Genomic DNA, 19,472 nt, shown 5'->3' on the forward strand with positions numbered 1-19,472 from the left:
AGTCTACAAAATAACAGGCCGATAGTCTTTAAAAGTGTTAAAGTAAGGGGGTTTTCAAGATGGCGGCCTAGAGGGTGGCTGCATTACGTGTTGCTCCAGAACTCAGGATTCAAGAGAGGAGATATTGAGACGCTTGGGACCAACTCAAAGTAGCCGGGTGACTCTCACCCCCTGGGGGGGCACCCCGGATGGGACGGGGGTCCCGGAACACAGGAAACTTTGTGAAGTAGAACTGCCAGCGAGACGCCCCTCCCCCCGCTGGAGCGCCGTAGAGGAGGCCGCTCGGCACAGCGCTGGGACTCGGAGCAGCCACTGGGGCTCTGGCGGCTGCCCGGGGGAGGAGTGGCGGGGAGAACTGTGTGGACTCAGGACACCGGGGCCTGCCCTGAGGAGGAGAAGAGGAGCGTGGCCACTTGGATTCGGAGAGACTGCGCCAGAGCTGCAGGCGGTTGCCAGAGGAGAAGCCGCGCGGCGAGCTGTTTGGAATCAGAACGACGCTTCTGAACCCCGGGGCCTGCCCTGAGGACGAGGAGGAAGAGGAGCGGCCGCTTGGATTCGGGTGACTATACGGGAACTACAGGCGGTTGCCAGAGAAGGGGCTGCGTGGCGAGCTGTTTGGACTCTGACCACTTCTGAACCCCGGGGCCTGCCCGGAGGAGTAGGAGAAGGAGGAGAAGGAGCGCGGCGGGTCCTTTGGACTCGCAGTGACTGCATTAGCGCTCCAGGCGGCTGCTCAGAGGAGAAGGCGAGTGGTGAGTTGTTTGGTCTTAAAGTGACAGCTCCTGAACACAGGGGGGCTGCCTGGAGGAGAAGCGTGGTGGGACGCTCGGTCTTGAGGGACCACACCAGAGCTCCGGGCAGTTGCCCAGAGGACCCGTGCAGCGGGTCACGTGGATTCAGAGCCACTCAGAGGGACTGCTCCTGAACACCCGGGGGGTTATCTGGAGAAGGAGGAGGAACGGGCAGGGTCACTTCGACTCGGAGTGATTGATTGCCCCGGGCTACGGGTGGTTGGTGGGAGGAGGAGGCACGAAGTGAGTTTCTTGGACTCCTAGTGACCGCACCGGCATACTGGGCGGCTGTCAGGAGGAAGAGGCCTGTGGCGGGTCTCTGGGACTCAGAGCGATTGTTCGGGGCCACAGGTGGCTGCTCAGAGGAGGGGCTGCATAGCCAGGCAATTAGGTGCAGAACAGGGTCCCAGGATCTAGGAGGCTTCTGGGTGGAAGAGCCGCACAGAGACAGGCTTAGGGCGGAGCGAAGGTTCCAGGCCTGTGGGCAAATTCTCTGAGGAGGGGCAGCCTAAGGAGATTCATCTGCGAAGGGTGAGGCTCCCAGGCCCAGGAGGTAGGGCCGGGCCCCTGGAAACTTTGCAGAGGAAGGCAGCCCAGCCCAGGCAGTAGCTGTAAATTGAGGGGAACCTCTAGGAGGAAACTGACCAGCGAGACCTCCCCACCGGGTGAGTCTTCCCTGCTGGGTGAGGTTTCCCACAAGGACGGTAAAACCAGAGACACAGGCCCAAACAGGCCTTGCCTCAGCCCACAGCCTAGGTCCCCTTTGGATGACCATTGGTCAACAAGTGGAGGCACCTCTGCCCACTAGCAGGGAATATACCCCACCTGAAGGCCACCACTCCTAGAGAGGCAGCTTCCTTGTGGAGCACCGCATTATCAACCTCCTCCAAGACTTCAGCCTACTGAAGGCTAAGAGGGGATATATATAGAAATCTTCAGGGTCATTGTAAATCAACAGAGGAAATCTGCAATATCTCAGCGGTCCACTGATATCTGAACAACATGAGAAAACAAGGAAAGAAAATGCTGCAAACAAATCTAGATGTTACATCAATAAAACCCAATGACAGCATGGCAGAAGAAATGACAGAAAAGGAGTTCAGAATGTACATAATTAAAATGATCAGAGAAGCAAATGAGGAGATGAAAGAGCAAATGCAAGCATTGAATGATGAGATGAAAGAGCAAATGCAAGCATTGATTGATCGCACCAATCGACAGTTAAAAGAGCAAATACAGGAAGCAAAAGATCATTTCAATAAAGAGTTAGAGATATTGAAAAAAAACCAAACAGAAATCCTTGACATGAAGGAAACAATAAACCAAATTAAGAACTCCATAGAAAGCATATCCAATAGGATAGAACACCTGGAAGACAGAACCTCAGACATTGAAGACAAAATATTTAACCTTGAAAACAAAGCTGAACAAACAGAGAAGATGGTAAGAAATCATGAACAGAATCTACAAGAACTATGGGATATCATGAAAAGGCCAAATTTAAGAATTATTGGGATTGAGGAAGGCCTAGAGAAACAAGCCAAAGGAATGAACAACCTATTCAATGAAATAATATCAGAAAATTTCCCAAATCTGAAGAATGAAATGGAAAATCAAGTTCAAGAGGCTTACAGGACTCCAAATACACAAAATTACAACAGACCCACACCAAGGCACATTATAATGAAAATACCTAACATACAAAATAAAGACAGAATTTTAAAGGCTGTGAGAGAAAAGAACCAAATTACATTCAGGGGGAAACCAATACGCATATCAGCAGATTTTTCAATCCAGACCCTAAAAGCTAGAAGGTCCTGGAACAACATTTTTCAAGCCCTGAAAGAAAATGGATGCCAACCAAGAATCTTATACCCAGCAAAACTTACCTTCAAATTTGACGATGAAATAAAATCCTTCCATGATAAACAAAAGCTAAAAGAATTTACAAAAAGAAAGCCAGCATTACAGAACATTCTCAACAAAATATTCCATGAGGAAGAGATGAGAAACAAAGAAGCAAATCAGCAAAGGGAGGAATTATCCTAAAGGAATTGTCAAATAAAGGAGGAAACAAGTTGTGTCAAACAAATAAATAAACAAAATTTTAAAAATGAACCAAATGACCGGGAAAACAAATCATTTCTCTATAATAACCCTGAATGTTAATGGCCTGAATTCATCAATCAAAAGACATAGACTAGCAGACTGGATTAAAAAGAAAGATCCAACAATATGTTGCCTGCAAGAGACTCACCTCATAGAAAAAGATACCCATAGATTAAAGGTGAAAGGATGGGGAAAAACATTCCATGCACATGGACTCAGCAAAAAAGCTGGAGTATCCATCCTCATTTCCGATAATGTGGACTTCAAGCCAAAGTTAGTCAGAAGGGATAAAGAAGGTCATTTCATACTGCTTAAGGGAAGCATAAATCAACAAGATATAACAATCATAAACATCTATGCCCCAAACAGTGGCTCATCTATGTATGTCAAACAAATCCTTCTCAATTTCAGAAACCAAATAGACCACAACACAATAATACTAGGTGATTTTAACACGCCGCTCTCACCACTGGACAGATCTTCCAGACAAAAATTGAGCAAAGAAACCATAGATCTCAACAACACAATCAATAATTTAGACTTAACGGACATTTATAGAATATTCCATCCAACCAAGAGTGAATACACTTTCTTCTCAGCAGCACATGGATCCTTCTCTAAAATAGACCATATATTATGCCACAAAGCTAATGTTAGCAAATACAAGAAGATAGAGACACTAGCATGTATTCTATCAGATCATAATGGATTGAAGTTAGAAATAAATGAAAGAGTAAAACACAGAAACTATTCCAACATCTGGAGATTAAACAATATGCTATTATATGATGAATGGATAACAGAAGATATTAGGAAGGAAATTAAAAAATTCTTAGAGGTAAATGAGAACAAAGAAACATCATATCAAAATCTCTGGGACACTATGAAAGCAGTACTTAGAGGGAAATTTATTTCATGGAGCGCATTTAATAAAAGAAGTAAAACTCAACAAATAAACAACTTAACACTACAGCTCAAAGCCTTAGAAAAAGAAGAACAGAACAGCACCAAAAGTAGTAGAAGACAGGAAATAGTTAAACTCAGAGCTGAAATCAATGAAATTGAAACAAAAGAAACAATACAAAAAATTGACAAAATAAATAGTTGGTTCTTCGAAAAAATAAACAAAATTGATAAACCTTTAGCCACACTAACAAAGAGAAGACGAGAGAAAACCCAAATCAGTAAAATTCGGAATGAACAAGGAAATATCACAACAGACAGGATGGAAATACAAAACATAATTAGAAGCTATTTTGAAAATCTATACTCCAACAAAATAGAAAATTTCGAAGACATCAACAGGTTTCTAGAGACATATGAATTGCCTAAACTGAATGAGGAGGACATAAACAATTTAAATAGACCAATTTCAAGTACTGAAATAGAAGAAGTCATCAAAAGCCTACCAACAAAGAAAAGTCCGGGACCAGATGGGTTCTCAGCCGAGTTCTACAAAACCTTTAAGGAAGAGCTCATTCCAATACTTCTCAAAGTATTCCATAAAATAGAAGAGGAGGGAACCCTCCCAAACTCATTCTATGAAGCCAATATCACACTGATACCTAAACCAGACAGAGACTCATCAAGGAAAGAAAATTTCAGACCAATATCCTTAATGAACATCGACACAAAAATTCTCAACAAAATTTTAGCAAATCGCATACAAAAACATATTAAAAAGATAGTGCACCATGATCAAGTGGGTTTCATCCCAGGGATGCAAGGTTGGTTCAACATCAGGAAATCAATAAACGTAATTCACCATATTAATAGACTTAAAGTCAAGAATCACATGATTATTTCAATAGATGCAGAAAAAGCATTTGATAAAATACAGCACCCCTTCATGCTCAAAACACTAGAAAAAATAGGGATAGTGGGAACATTCCTTAATATTGTAAAGGCCATTTATGCTAAGCCCATGGCTAATATCATTCTAAATGGTGAAAAACTGAAAGCATTCCCCCTAAAAACTGGAACAAGGCAGGGATGCCCTCTTTCACCACTTCTATTCAACATCGTTCTTGAGACTCTGGCCAGAGCAATTAGACAAACCAAAGAAATTAAAGGGATACGAATTGGAAAAGAAGAACTCAAACTATCCCTGTTCGCTGATGACATGATTATATATTTAGAGGAACCTGGAAATTCCACCAGAAAACTCTTAGAACTCATAAGTGATTTCAGTAAAGTAGCAGGTTACAAGATCAATGCCCATAAATCCAACGCATTTTTATACATAAGTGATGAATCTTCAGAAAGAGAAATTAGGAAAACTACCCCATTCACAATAGCCTCGAAAAAAATAAAATACTTGGGAATCAATCTCACAAAAGAGGTGAAAGACCTCTACAATGAGAACTATACAACACTAAAGAAAGAAATTAAAGAACACCTTAGAAGATGGAAAGATCTTCCATGTTCTTGGATAGGAAGAATTAATATTGTCAAAATGGCCATACTACCTAAAGTGCTATACAAATTCAATGCAATTCCAATTAAAATCCCAATTGTGTACCTTACAGAAATAGAGCAAGCAATTATGAAATTCATCTGGAAGAATAAGAAACCCAGAATAGCTAAAGCAATCCTTAGCAGGAAGAGTGAAACAGGGGGTATTGCAATACCAGATCTTCAACTCTACTACAAAGCAATAGTAACAAAAACGGCATGGTATTGGTACCAAAATAGAAAGGTAGATCAATGGTACAGAATACAGGACACGGACACAAACCCAAATAAATACAATTTTCTCATACTAGACAAAGGGGCCAAAAATATGCAATGGAGAAAAGATAGCCTCTTCAACAAATGGTGCTGGGAGAATTGGAAATCCATATGCAACAGAATGAAACTAAACCCATATCTCTCAGCATGCACGAAACTAAACTCAAAATGGATTAAGGACCTCGGAATCAGACCAGAGACCCTGCAGATTATAGAAGAAAAAGTAGGTCCAAATCTTCACCTTGTTGGTCTAGGACCAGACTTCCTTAACAGGACTCCCATAGCACAAGAAATAAAAGCTAGAATCAACCACTGGGATAGATTCAAACTAAAAAGCTTTCTCTCAGCAAAGGAAACTATCAGCAATGCGAAGAAAGAGCCTACAGAGTGGGAGAATATCTTTGCCAATCATACTTCAGATAGAGCACTAATCTCCAGAATCTATAAAGAACTCAAAAAACTCTACTCCAAGAATTCAAACAGTCCAGTCAACAAATGGGCTAAGGAAATGAATAGACACTTCACAGAAGAAGATCTACAAGCAATCAACAAACATATGGAAAAATGTTCAACATCTCTAGTAATAAGAGAAATGCAAATCAAAACCACCCTAAGATTCCATCTCACCCCAATTAGAATGCCGATTATCAAGAATACGAGCAACAACAGGTGTTGGCGAGGATGTGGGGAGAAAGGTACACTCATACACTGCTGGTGGGGCTGCAAATTAGTGCAGCCACTATGGAAAGCAGTGTGGAGATTCCTTAGAAAACTTGGAATGGAACCACCATTTGACCCAGCTATCCCACTCCTTGGCCTATACCCAAAGGACTTAAAATCTGCATACTACAGAAATACAGCCACATCAATGTTCATAGCTGCTCAATTCACAATAGCCAGACTGTGGAACCAACCTAGATGCCCTTCAATTGATGAGTGGAGAAAGAAACTGTGGTATATATATACTATGGAATATTACTCAGCCATAAAGAATGATAAAATTATGACATTTGCAGGCAAATGGATGAAATTGGAGAATATCATGCTAAGTGAGATAAGCCAATCTCAAAAAGCCAAAGGACGAATGATATCGCTAATAAGTGGAGGTTGACACATAATGGGGGGGAGGGAAGGGTTAGAGTTAGGGTTAGGGATGGGGGCAAGTATGGAGGAAGGAACTACTGTATAGAGGGTAAAGAGGGGTGGGAGGGGTGGGGGGAAGGGAAAAAAATAACAGAATGAATCAAACAACATGGCTCTATGTAAATTTATGATTACACAAATGGTATGCCTTTACGCCATGTACAAACAGAGAAACAACATGTATCCCATTTGTTTACAATAAAAAAAAAAAAAAAATTATTTTCAATGAGAAAAAAAAAAAAAAAAGAAAAGCTTCCAAACGAGAGCTCCTGGACTCTTCAGCCCATAGAAGTCTCTTTGGCCCTCATAGTGAGCATCTCCATATCTTGACTCAAACCAGACTGAACAGATTCATTTTTTGAACTCTAATTCCTCTGGTGAGCACGTAACAATAGAGCAGACCAGTGCTATGCAATAAAAGTGAAGATTACAAAAAAAAAAAAAAAAAAAAAAAAAAAGTGTTAAAGTAATAAAAGAGATTGATGAAATATTCCAGATTGGAAAGGATTAAGGAAAAAAGGCAGCTAAATGCAGGATGAAATTTCAAATTAAATACTAAACTGGTGGGAAAAAAAATAGTGAGCAACTTGAAGAAATTTGAATAAATTCTGTAATTAGTTAATAACAGAGTGTTGATATTAATTTTATGGCTTTGATAACAGTACTTAGGAAAGAATTAATGCTGGAGCATAATGGGAAAAGGTATACAGATTCTATATACTACACTTGCAACTTTTCATAAGTTTTAATTATTTCAAAATAAAAAAGTAAAGAAAAAGAAAAAAAAAATCTGAGAGTGCTTAACCCTGGTCAATATTTTGCTAGATGTGACTGAATTCTGCACTTATGAAAAGACCCAGACCAATAAATGTGAAGGGTAAATGTCACCAACTAGACAACTTACCAACATAAGCAGAATACTCATAAATTTTCTGCTTTCAGTAATATTTCAACCCACTGAGTTGCCACAAAGAGCTGAAAAATAGAGCTTCCTGAAGCTGAGGAACTACAATCCAGGGCCGTGAAGGCATCTGCAACTGAGAGAGCTGGACCATTTTCACTGATGCCTAGAAATTGTAGATGGACAACCACGAATTCCAAAATTTAGAGAACACAAGAAAGTACTATACCTATTATTGACTGCAGAGGTCCCAGGGAAAAAAATTTTTACATGGAGTAAATGGATACTTTTGTAGCAGATGACAGAGCTGTGATCAACAGAAGAAAATAACTAATAAATTATGATTCTTAGTTGACTCAACCTACTTCCCTCTTGGAGAAAGTTACTAACTAATGAAAAGAGAGAAAAGACAGCTGTGGATTTGAGTAAAATTACTAGTAAAGTCTTCTGTCTTCTGTGAGTTTTTTTTTTTTTTTTTTTTTTTTTTGTGTGTGTGTGTGTGGTGCTGGGGATTGAACCCAGGGCCTTGTGCTTGCAAGGCAAGCACTCTACCAACTGAGCTATATCCCCAGCCCCTTCTGTGATATTTTGAGAAAAGGAAAAATATTGGCAGAAAATATGGATAATTCTGTATTTTTGATTAGTTACTGACTGAAGTGTCATGGTAAATGGGTTGACCTACTCCTTTTTTAATTTTTTGGGAGAGGGTTTGGAGAAGGTTTTTTCCCAGCCACATCTTAATAAATAGAATATTTGTCATGGACATACTGGACAGAAATTTAATGACGCAGTGAGCATTTACCAAAATCACAATTGTTTTCCCTCTGACACATCATCCCCACCAGTATGAACATAGCTTACCAGGAAAAAGTAGGATGTTTGATAGAAAGATGACCATTTATATGCTGCAAGTGACTGGCCAAACAAAAGAGGTTCTTTCTCTTAAGGAGCCAGAAAATTTGAACATATTACTCTATTGTTCTCTAGCATCTACTCACTTTACTTTACTAGTCAAACCATGTGTAGACTCTGGACTTTGAGGCATCACAGCTGCCCGAAAGTAGATCAGACAGTTCCTGCACCTGACCCTTTGTACATGCTTTCAACATACATGCACATGGCTGCCCTCATGGTGATGATCTATCAGTCAATCAATTGTAATTGCTGTCTGTTCATGATACTCTAATTTACTGAGAAAAAAATCTATTATAATTTATTTTAAAAGTAATTCCAACAGGTTGGCAGTCTCCAATTTTAAGAAGATAAACTTTGAAATATGAAGTAGCTAAGAATTATTTGACTTTATTTTCTCAATTAATTTAGGTGGCATACACTTATAAATTGCATTTCTTGTAATTGCTTAAAAGAATAATAAGCAACAAACCTACCAACACTTGGGTAGCCAGGTGTAGAAGGATCTCCTCCTGGGTTCAGTGTCACCATAAAATTATCATAGTTAAGATTTGCAGTCTTTGGTAAATCGCAAGGATCAATATATAGAAGAACACCTCCAAATCCAGCCTTTTCCAATAAGGAAATCTAAAGAAAGGGAAGAGACTTTAAAAATATTATCACATAAGTTACGAGTTCATACAGCACCATTTCATGAATGTGGTTAAGATACTATGCTTCTGTTTCCGTTCCCTTCACTTTTCCTTTAAAATAAGCAGACACTTCAGGGCTGAGGATATAGTTTGCCTAGTAAGCATGAAACTCTGGTTTCATTCCCCAGTACCACAAAAAAAAAGTTAAATTAAGTTTATATTAAATTAAATAAGCAGGCACTCCCAAGGGTCTAATCATTGAGATCAGGCAGATGATTTTTCTACTTACCTCCTCCCTCCTTCCTCCCTGTCGCTATATTTAAGTAGAATTCCTGTAATGTTTGCATTTAATGTCAGGTGACTGCTTATGGAATGTCTCACTCTTTTTTTTTAATGTCTAGGTAGATTTAGACTTCCTAATTTTGCAAGATTAATAGAGGATCACTCTACATACAAGGTTCCACTTTGAAAAGAACTGCCTTGACCACTCTTATGTCCTTCCTTAGAGCAGAATCACTGCAGTATTGTGACACATTTCCTCAAGGGCTAAGCCTGTCATGCCAGTTGTTAAATTGTTGACTTTCACACTCTTTGGCAAAGAACTACTGTTTTGAGCCTCCCAGGGACCCTACTATATAGTCATCCTGGTTTCTGCCCTGGAGGCCCAGCCAGACCTGCCAGATAAGGCGACTAAGGGATTTACACATCACCCAGTTGAGAGGCCTCCTTCTGAATGATCAGCTTCTGTGCTGTCCCTGTCATTAAACATGTTGGAAATAGCCCCTGGTTAGTGCCTTCAGAAATATTTAATGTAAAGATTCCTTTTTGTTCTTTAGTGAGTACACAATACATAAGTATAATGGGACAGATGAACTTGACACCATCCAAAGTTCTCTTTATCTTAGCTTGTTAAATTGATTTTTTTTTTGTTATGCCTCTTAGTGTAACTTACCTTGTTGTAAGGAACAATAATTATGATTTGCTGATTCTATTTGTTTCCCATGAGAGAGAAAAAGTAATAAGAAACATTAAAGGAATAAAAGAAAATAAGACTAAGGGTCATATTGAGAATAGGCAGTTAGTGCTCATCCTGTGACTTTAGTTAGCATCTACACTTCACTTTTCAATTATTGACTATGCTACTTATTGATATTTGCAGTGGACTAAGTAAGACAGTAGCTGCTGCCCTGGCTGGACCCTTCTTTGAGGGCAGAGGTCCTGCGTATCTTCCCAATCAGTGTACAACTTCATTAAGAGCATTCAAGAGTACTGCTAAACAAGAGAATGCATGAGTAGGTCTCGGCTAGATACAACAGCTATTCTTAAAGAAAACAGACCTCTGAAAAATATTTATATGTACAGCTACTAGAAATAATAAAACACATTTGTACATACAACACAATCTTAACTATAAAAGAAAATAATTTGAAAAGAACCTGATATAGAATATAAGTAGGTCACATTAACGGTATCCATCCTACTCCTTTAAAAATGTTCCATACCTTACAATTTTTAGTTTAATAAATAAGAATGTATTACTTTTATTTAAAAAAAACTACCACTGAGAACCTAAGTAAAGTATAATTGACTCACATTTGCTTTTGATAATAAGTCACTCAGATCAGACTTCTGTTATTATTTTTCCCCCTTCCCTATGTTTTAAAGGAGAGGAAGTTAGAATTTAAAGGGAGAGAAGGAATGAAAAAAGGAAAGAAGGAACAAGGAATATGTGAATAATCGGGACAGATTTAAGGTTACTACTCAAATCCTTACCATCCTCAGCACTGAAGTCTTTAGGGAGGGCTTCTGATGCTTATATTTTGAAATAGCTATTCTCTCTTTTTTGTGGGGGGGAGTACTAGGGATTGAACCCAGGGAGTTTAACCACTGAGCCATATTCCCAGTCTTTTTTATTTTTCTATTTTTATTTTGAGACAGGGTCTTGCTAAGTTGCTGAGGCTAGCTTTGAAATTGTGATCCTCCTGCCTCAACCCCAAGTCGCTGGTTACAGGTGTGTGCCACCAAGCCCAGCTGAAATAGCTATTCTTAAAATGAACGATCAATGGAATGATTATGAATGTTCTGCTTGTTATAGGAGAATAAATCAAAAAGCAAACTTCTTTAGAACATTAAAATATTACTATTACTAAAGCAATTCATGATCATTAGAGAGAAAAAGATACAGGCAAAACCCAAACATGAGGCAATTCCCAATATATTAAGACGTATTTAGTATTAACATTCCTAGACCCTTTATTTAGGGCTTATGCACATAAACACATACACTTACAAAATAAGACTATGTTAATACTATTGTGCAATTTGATTTCATTCACTTCACAATTATAATAAACATTTGTTTTTGTTAAATACATTTTTATATAATTTTAATACCTGTCAAATATTGTATATGTGATACAAATGATACTATGTATATGTGATCAAATGTTATGCCTGTAATGCCAGCAGCTCAGGAGCTTGAGACAGAAGGATCGTGAGTTCAAAGCTAACCTCCGGACACTGAGGTTGGACACTGTCACTGAGCACCCCCACACACCAAGGTGGGATGCCAGTGCTGAGCCTGCCTGCCCCACACTGAGGTCAGATGCCATCGATGAGCCTACACCCCCACCAAGGACGGACCAGCGCTGAGCCCCCCAGCCCACCTCCACACCAAGGATGGAGGCCAGTATCTGAGCCTGCTCACCTGTCCCCTACTGCTGAAGCACACTGTGCCTGCCTCTGTGCTAACTCAGCGCACCCTTGTTGGAGTTCCCCAGCTTCTATGGAGGCTGGTGCAGGCATTTTCAATTATTCCTGAAGGCGTGGCCATCATCAATGGAAGGGCGGCTCCCTTCCTGAGACACCTACAGGAGACTGGAGGCCATTGACAGGTAACTCTATTTACTCACATCCTACACCCTTCCCCATCCTCTTGTTCACAATTAGAAATGCGGTAAATAGTAATCCAAATGATCCTGGTCATTACAATAATGTTAAGGTCTTTATAGGGGCTATCTGATTCAGGGCTGCATTTTCTCTGTATTGAGTGCTACTGATATTGATCTCCACTTCAAAGGAGAGGTAGTGGAAAACTGCAGGGTCATAATAAGACTGCAGGGGCAGGGGAAACTTCAGTATCTCTGATCTTCACTGCTAGAGGCGAATATATAAAAACAATATGAAATAACAGGGGAAGAAAGTGTTCCTAACAAACCAAGATGCTATTGTGATAGAATCCAAAGACAGCATGGCAGTAGAAATGTCAGAAAAAGAGTTTAGAATCTGCATAATTAAAATGATCCATGAAGCAAAAGACAAAATGAGAGCAAATGCAGGCAATGAATGATCACTTCAATAAACAGTTAAAAGAGCAAATGCAGGAAGCAAAAGAACACTTTAATAGAGAGAGAGAGAGATTCTGAAAAAAAAATACTTGAAATGAAAGAAACAATAAACCAAATTAAAAACTCAATAGAAAGCATCACCAACAGAATAGATCTCATGGAAGACAGAACCTCAGACAATGAAGACAAAATATTTAATCCTGAAAATAAAGTAGAACAAACTGAGAAGATGTTAAGAACTCATGAACAGAACCTCCAAGAATTATGGAATATCATGAAAAGACCAAATTTAAGAATTATTGGGATTGAGGAAAACACAGAGATACAAACCAAAAGCATGAAAAACCTGTTCAATGAAATAATATCAGAAAATGTCCCAAACCTGTAAAATGGAATGGAAAATCAAATACGAGAGGCTTACAGAACACTAGGTGCACAAAATTACAACAAATCCACACCAAGATACATTATAATGAAAATACCTCACATACAAAATAAATATAGTATTTTAAAAGCTGTGAAAGAAAAGTGTCAGATTACATATAAGCAGAAACCAATATGGATATCAGCAGATTTCTCAGCCCAGACTCTAAAAGCAAGAAGGGCCTAGAATAATATACTTCAAGCTCTGAAAGAACATGGATGCCAACCAAGAATCCTATACCCAGCAAAACCAACCTTCAGATTTGACAATTAAATAAAATCTTTCCATGTTAAATAAAATTTAAAAGAATTTACAAATAGAAAGCCTGCCCTACAGAACATTCTCAGCAAAAATATCATGAGGAGGAAATGAAAAGTAACAATACAAGTCAGAAAAGGGATAAACTACCTTGTAGGAAAAGCCAATCAAATGGGAAACCAAGTCAACTAAAACACCAAAAATAAGCCAAAATGACCAGGAATACAAATCATATCTCAATAATAACCCTGAATGTCAATGGCCTAAACTCAATAATCAAAAGACATAGACTGGCAGATTGGATTAAAAAGAAGGACCCAACAATATGCTGCCTTCAAGAGACTCATCTCATAGAAAAAGACACCCACAGACTAAAGGTGAAAGGATGGAGAAAACATACCATGCAAATGGACCCAGTAAAAAAGCAGGGGTTTCCATTCTCATATCAGATAAAGACTTCAAACCTAAGCTAGTCAGAAGAGATAAAGAAGGACATTTCATACTGCTTAAGGGAAGCATAAAACAGCAAGATACAACAATTTTAAATATTTATGCCCCAAACAATGGAGCATCTATGTACATCAAACAAACCCTTCTAAATTTTAAGAATCAAATAGACCAAAACACATTAATATCGGGGGACTTTAACACAGTGCTCTCACCACTGGATAGATCCTCCAAACAAAAACTGAACAAAGAAATTATAGAACTAAATAATGCAATCAATGATATAGACTTAATGGATATTTACAGAGTATTTAATCCATTATTGAGCAAATATACTTTCTTCTCAGCAGTTCATGGATCCTTCTCCAAAATAGATCATATGCTATGCCACAAAGAAGCCATTAGTAAATACAAAAAAAATAGAGATCCTACCCTGTATCCTGTCAGACCATAATGGAATGCAATTAGAAATGAATGATAAAATAACAAACAAAAACTACTCATACACCTGGAGACTAAATAATATGCCGTTGAATGATGCAATGATAACAGAAGATATCAGGGAACAAATAAAAACATTCTTAGAGGTAAATGAGAACAATGACACAACATATCAAAATCTCTGGGACACTCTGAAAGCAGTACTAAGAGGAACTCAACGCATTGAGTTCATACATTAAAAAAATAAAAAGTCAACAATTAAATGACCTCACATTACATCTCAAAGCCCAAGAAAAAGAAGAACAGATCAACACCAAAATACAAGACTGTAAATAATTAAAGTCAGAGCTGAAATCAATGAAATTGAAACAAGAGAAACAATTCAAAAAATTGACAAAACAAAAAGTTGGTTCTTTGAAAAAGTAAACAAAATCGATAAACCCCTAGCCACACTAATGAGGAGAAGGAGAGAGAAAACTCAAATTACTAGAATTCATAATGAAAAAGGAAAGATCACAACAGACACCATTGAAATACATAACATAATTAGAAACTACTTTGAAAATCTATACTCTAACAAAACAGAAAATAGAAAATTTTTAGAGACATATGATTCTCCAAAACTGAATCAGGAAGACATACACAATCTAAACAGATCAATTCCAATCACCAAAATAGAAAAAGCCATCAAAAGTGTACCAACCAAGAAAAGTCCAGAACCAGATAGATTCTTAGCCAAATTCTATAAGACCTTTACAGAAGAACTCATACCAATACTCCTCAAAGTATTCCAGGAAATAGAAAAGGAGGGAATCCTTCCAAATTCATTCTGAGGATAGTATCACTCTGATACCAAAACCAGACAAAGACACATCAAGGAAAGAAAACTTTAGACCAATATCCCTGATGAACATAGATGCAAAAATCCTTAACAAAATACTGACAAATCACATACAAAAATATATTAAAAAGATAGTGCACCATGATCAAGTGGGTTTATCCCAGAGATTCAAGTTTGGTTCAACATCCGGAAATCAATAAAAATGTAATTCATCACATCAGTAGACTCAAAGTTAAGACTCACATGATTATTTCAATAGATGCTGAGAAAGCATTTGATAAAATACAGCATCCCTTCATGCTTAAAACACTAGAAAAAATAGGAATAGTAGGAACATACCTCAACATTGTAAAGGCTATCTATTCTAAGCCCACAGCCAATATCATTCTTAATGGAGAAAAACTGAAAGCATTCCCTCTAAAAACTGGAACAATACAGGGATGCCCTCTTTCACCACTTCTATTCAACATCATCCTTGAAACACTTGCCAAAGTAATTAGACAGACCAAAGAAATTAAAGGGATACAAATAGGAAAAGAAGAACTAAAGCTCTTACTGTTTGCTGATGACATGATCCTATATTAAGAAGATTCAAAAAACTCCACTAGAAAACTTCTAGAACTAATAAATGAATCCAACAAAGGAGTAGGACATAAAATCAATATGCATAAATCTAATGCATTTCTATTCATAAGTGATGAATCCTCTAAAATAGAAATTAGGAAAACCACTCCATTCACAATAGCCTCAAAAAAAAAAAATACTTGGGAATTAATCTACCAAAATAGGTGAAAGACCTCTACAATTAAATCTACAGAACATTAAAGAAAGAAATTTTAGAAAACCTTCAAAGATGGAAAGATCTCCCATGAGATCTTGGATGGGCAGAATTAACATAGTCAAAATGCCCATTCTACCAAAGGCACTATACAGATTCAATGCAATTCCAATTAAAATCCGAATGACATTCCTCATAGAAATAGAGAAAGCAATCATGAACTTCATCTGGAAGAACAAGAGACCTCGAATAGCCAAAACAATCCTGAGTAGAAAAAGTGAAAGAGGAGGTATCACAATACCAGATATTAAACTATACTACAGAACAAAAGTAACAAAAACAGCATGGTATTGGCACCAAAATAGACAGGCAGACCAATGGTACAGAATAGAAGACACAGAGACAAAACCACATAAATACAATCACCTCATACTAGACAAAGGAGTCAAAAACATACAATGGAGAAAAGATAGCCTGTTCAACAAATGGTGCTGGCAAAACTGGAAATCCATATGCAGTAAAATGAAATTAAACCTCTATCTCTCACCCTGCACAAAACTCAACTCAAAATGGATCAAACACATAGGGATTAGATCAGAGACCCTGCACCTAATAGAAGACAAAGTAGGCAGAAATCTGCATCATGTTGGCTTAGGAGCAGACTTCCTTAACAAGATTCCCAAAGCACAAGAAATCAAAGCAAGAATCGATAAATGGGATGGACTCAAACTAAAAAGCTTTTTCTCAGCAAAGGATACATTCAAGAATGTGAAGAGAGAGCGTACAGAGTGGGAGAAAATCTTTTCCACATGCACTTTAGATAGAGAACTTATCTCCAAAATTTTTAAAGAACTTACAAAACTTTACACCAAAAATATAAAGAACCCAATCAATAAATGGGCCAAGGAACAAGACATACACTTTAAAGAAGAAGACATATAGGCGATTAATAAATATATGAAAAAGTGTTCAACACCTCTAGTAATTAAAGAAATGCAATTTAAAACAACTCTAAGATTTCATCTTACTCCAATTAGAATGGCTATTATCAAAAACACAAACAATAATAGACGTTGGTGTGGATGTGGGGAAAAAGGCACACTTTTACATTGTTGGTAGAGTTGCAAATTGGTGCAGCCACTCTGGAAAGCAGTGTGGAGAATCCTCAGAAAACTTGGAATGGACTCACTTTTTGACCCAGTTATCACACTCTTTGGTTCATACCCAAAGGACTTAAAATCAGCATACTACAGTATCACAGCCACATCAATGTTTATAGCAGCTCAGTTCACAATAGCTAGATTGTGGAACCAACCTAGATGCCCTTCAACAGATGAATGGATAAAGAAACTGTGGTATGTATACACAATGTAATACTATTCAATCATAAAGAAGAATAAGAAATTACAAAATAAATGGATGGAATTGAAGAATATCATGCTAAGTGAAATAAGCCAATCCCCAAAAAACCAAAGGCTGAATGTTTTCCCTGACAACTGGAGAATGATATATAAAGGGATTAGGGGAGTGGGTAGTGAGAGAAGAATGGGGGAACTTTAGATTATGTAGAAGGAAATGAGAGGGATGGGGTTATGAAAAATGGTTGAATGAGACAGACATCATTACCCAATGTACATGTATGATTACACAAATTATTTGAATCTACATCGTGTATAACCATAGAAATGAAATGATGTACACCATTTGTGTACAATGAATCAAAATGCAGTCTGTAAAAAATTAAAAGATAAATTAAAAAACATTTTAAAAAAGATAGCCTCAGCAATGGTTAGGTGCTAACAACTCAGTGAGATCCTGTCTCTAAATAAAATACAAAATAGGGTTGGGGATGTGGCTCAGTGGTAAAATGCCCCTGAGTTCAATCCCCAGTACCAAAAAAAAAAAAAAAAAATGTTATTTAAGTAATCTGTAATGATCATTAAAAGCATTTTTATGTTATATTGTGATAAACTTCCTTGTGGCAAAATCTCTGCAGAAACACCTATCTCCATGCAATATATTTTCAGTGGTGAAATGTCTATGTAAAAATATCCCATCTTTATTAGTTTTGGTAACCAATGTTCACTACAGAGAATATAACCAGTTATAATTTTACCAGGTATTTGTGCAAGGTTCAATAATCAAATCTTATACTGTGATTTTGCTTTTTGTGTTTTCAGTTCCTCTCTGTCAGCTATGGTCCAAAAATATTAAATGGAATTCCAGAAATAAGCAATTCATACATTATAAATAGCATGCCTTTCTGAGTAGCATGATGAAATCTTGAGCCATCATGTTCCATCCTGCCTGGGAAGTGAATCATCCCTTTGTCCAGTCTATCTATGCTCTGTACTCTATTCACTTGTTAGTCACTAAGGAGTCATCCTGAGTATCAGATTGACTTTCACAGTACCAGTGACCCTTATGGAGTAGCCTAATTGTAGTAATTTCAGAATGTATAGTATTAATATTTTATTAGAGACATGGTGGAAAAAATTGAAATATTTAAGATATATACATTACATTTCTCCTGAGCAACTAAACTATTCCTTTCTTCCTTTTCAGGTCTAACTTAAAATGCTAGTTTTATTTTTCAAAACTACTTCACAGTGTTTATAACCTAAAATATGCTGCATATATGACAACTGCAAAATCAAGTAGGGTTATATAAATACTGCATTAGTGAAGCTATTGACATTATGTTTATATTGGGAATACTTATACTCTAATGAATACTTCAGCAGTGTTTCATTTGCAGGAGGGAGGTTAAATGTGGTGCAAATTTACTGAAAGTGGTTATCCAAAATACTCATCAGTGATATTACTAATCCTTCCATAATTCAAAAAATATATTTCACATTGAATTTTCCACGATGGGAAGAAATCATTAAACCAACCTTCTACTTACATACCTCCAACCTCTTTAATTTAACCTATAGAGCCTCTAACTCTATTTAGTTTCTATACCAGGATTTGCTAACTCCCTTTAAATCACATCGTACCTGTATTCACATGACCACCCATAAAAACATACCCATTATTTGAAGCATTTGTAATGCTGACAGTGCACCAAGTGAAATTTTATTTTGGTTTTCCTTCCAGGATTTGGAAGGATTTGGTTGGTAATTTTAGTAGCAATAGATTATGACCTGTTTTGAGCGGGAAACTTATAATTTCATCTTATTTACTCAGTGCCTAATAGACTGCCTAGAACAAAATGATATATTTTATTATTGCTGAGTTATTGACAAAATAAGTGTATGTACTAACTAGCAAAAGAATGAATGCATGAGCGAATATGGTACAAGCGTGTACCATACTGCATATGCTAAAGGTATGTTATATCAATGTTATTTTTGCTCTGCTGTTCATACTCTCTGACTGGAAGACTTGACATAGATTTTGTTGGGGCATCTTATATGCATAGTTAGAATGCCAGTATAAGTATTAAGCCATTTTTCTTTAAAAAACCGAGAAGACATGCAATTAAATGTATGTTTTATTTTATCCTTCTTTTAAAAATACATAATTAAAAAATAGGCCTATTTTCTATCGACTTTTGCTCTGTTTTGTTATCTAAGAGTTAGAGACAGACAGGCGGAAACTAACCCAATGGGGTATGACATTGTGATTTTGTCCTGCTGACAGGGTCTTATATAAATGTCTTTGGCCAGTTTCAAGGTGACTAATCCCATATTTCTTGCTATGAACCATATTA

The 19,472-nt window shown here is 37.5% G+C and overlaps 1 protein-coding gene across 8 annotated transcripts in view; it reads right to left on the bottom strand.

Moving 5' to 3' along the window:
- The window catches only part of NAALADL2 (N-acetylated alpha-linked acidic dipeptidase like 2), a 1,337,824-nt gene that overhangs the window by 491,610 nt on the left and 826,742 nt on the right, over positions 1–19,472 (bottom strand). For all 8 annotated transcript variants that reach the window (XM_079155143.1, XM_079155140.1, XM_079155138.1 and 5 more), the window contains one exon: positions 9,063–9,213. In XM_079155143.1, coding sequence (XP_079011269.1) covers positions 9,063–9,213 — 151 coding nt within the window. The remainder of the gene's footprint in view (positions 1–9,062; positions 9,214–19,472) is intronic.

Source organism: Sciurus vulgaris (assembly GCF_902686455.1).
Source record: "Sciurus vulgaris genome assembly, chromosome: 10".
Taxonomy (NCBI): domain Eukaryota; kingdom Metazoa; phylum Chordata; class Mammalia; order Rodentia; family Sciuridae; genus Sciurus; species Sciurus vulgaris.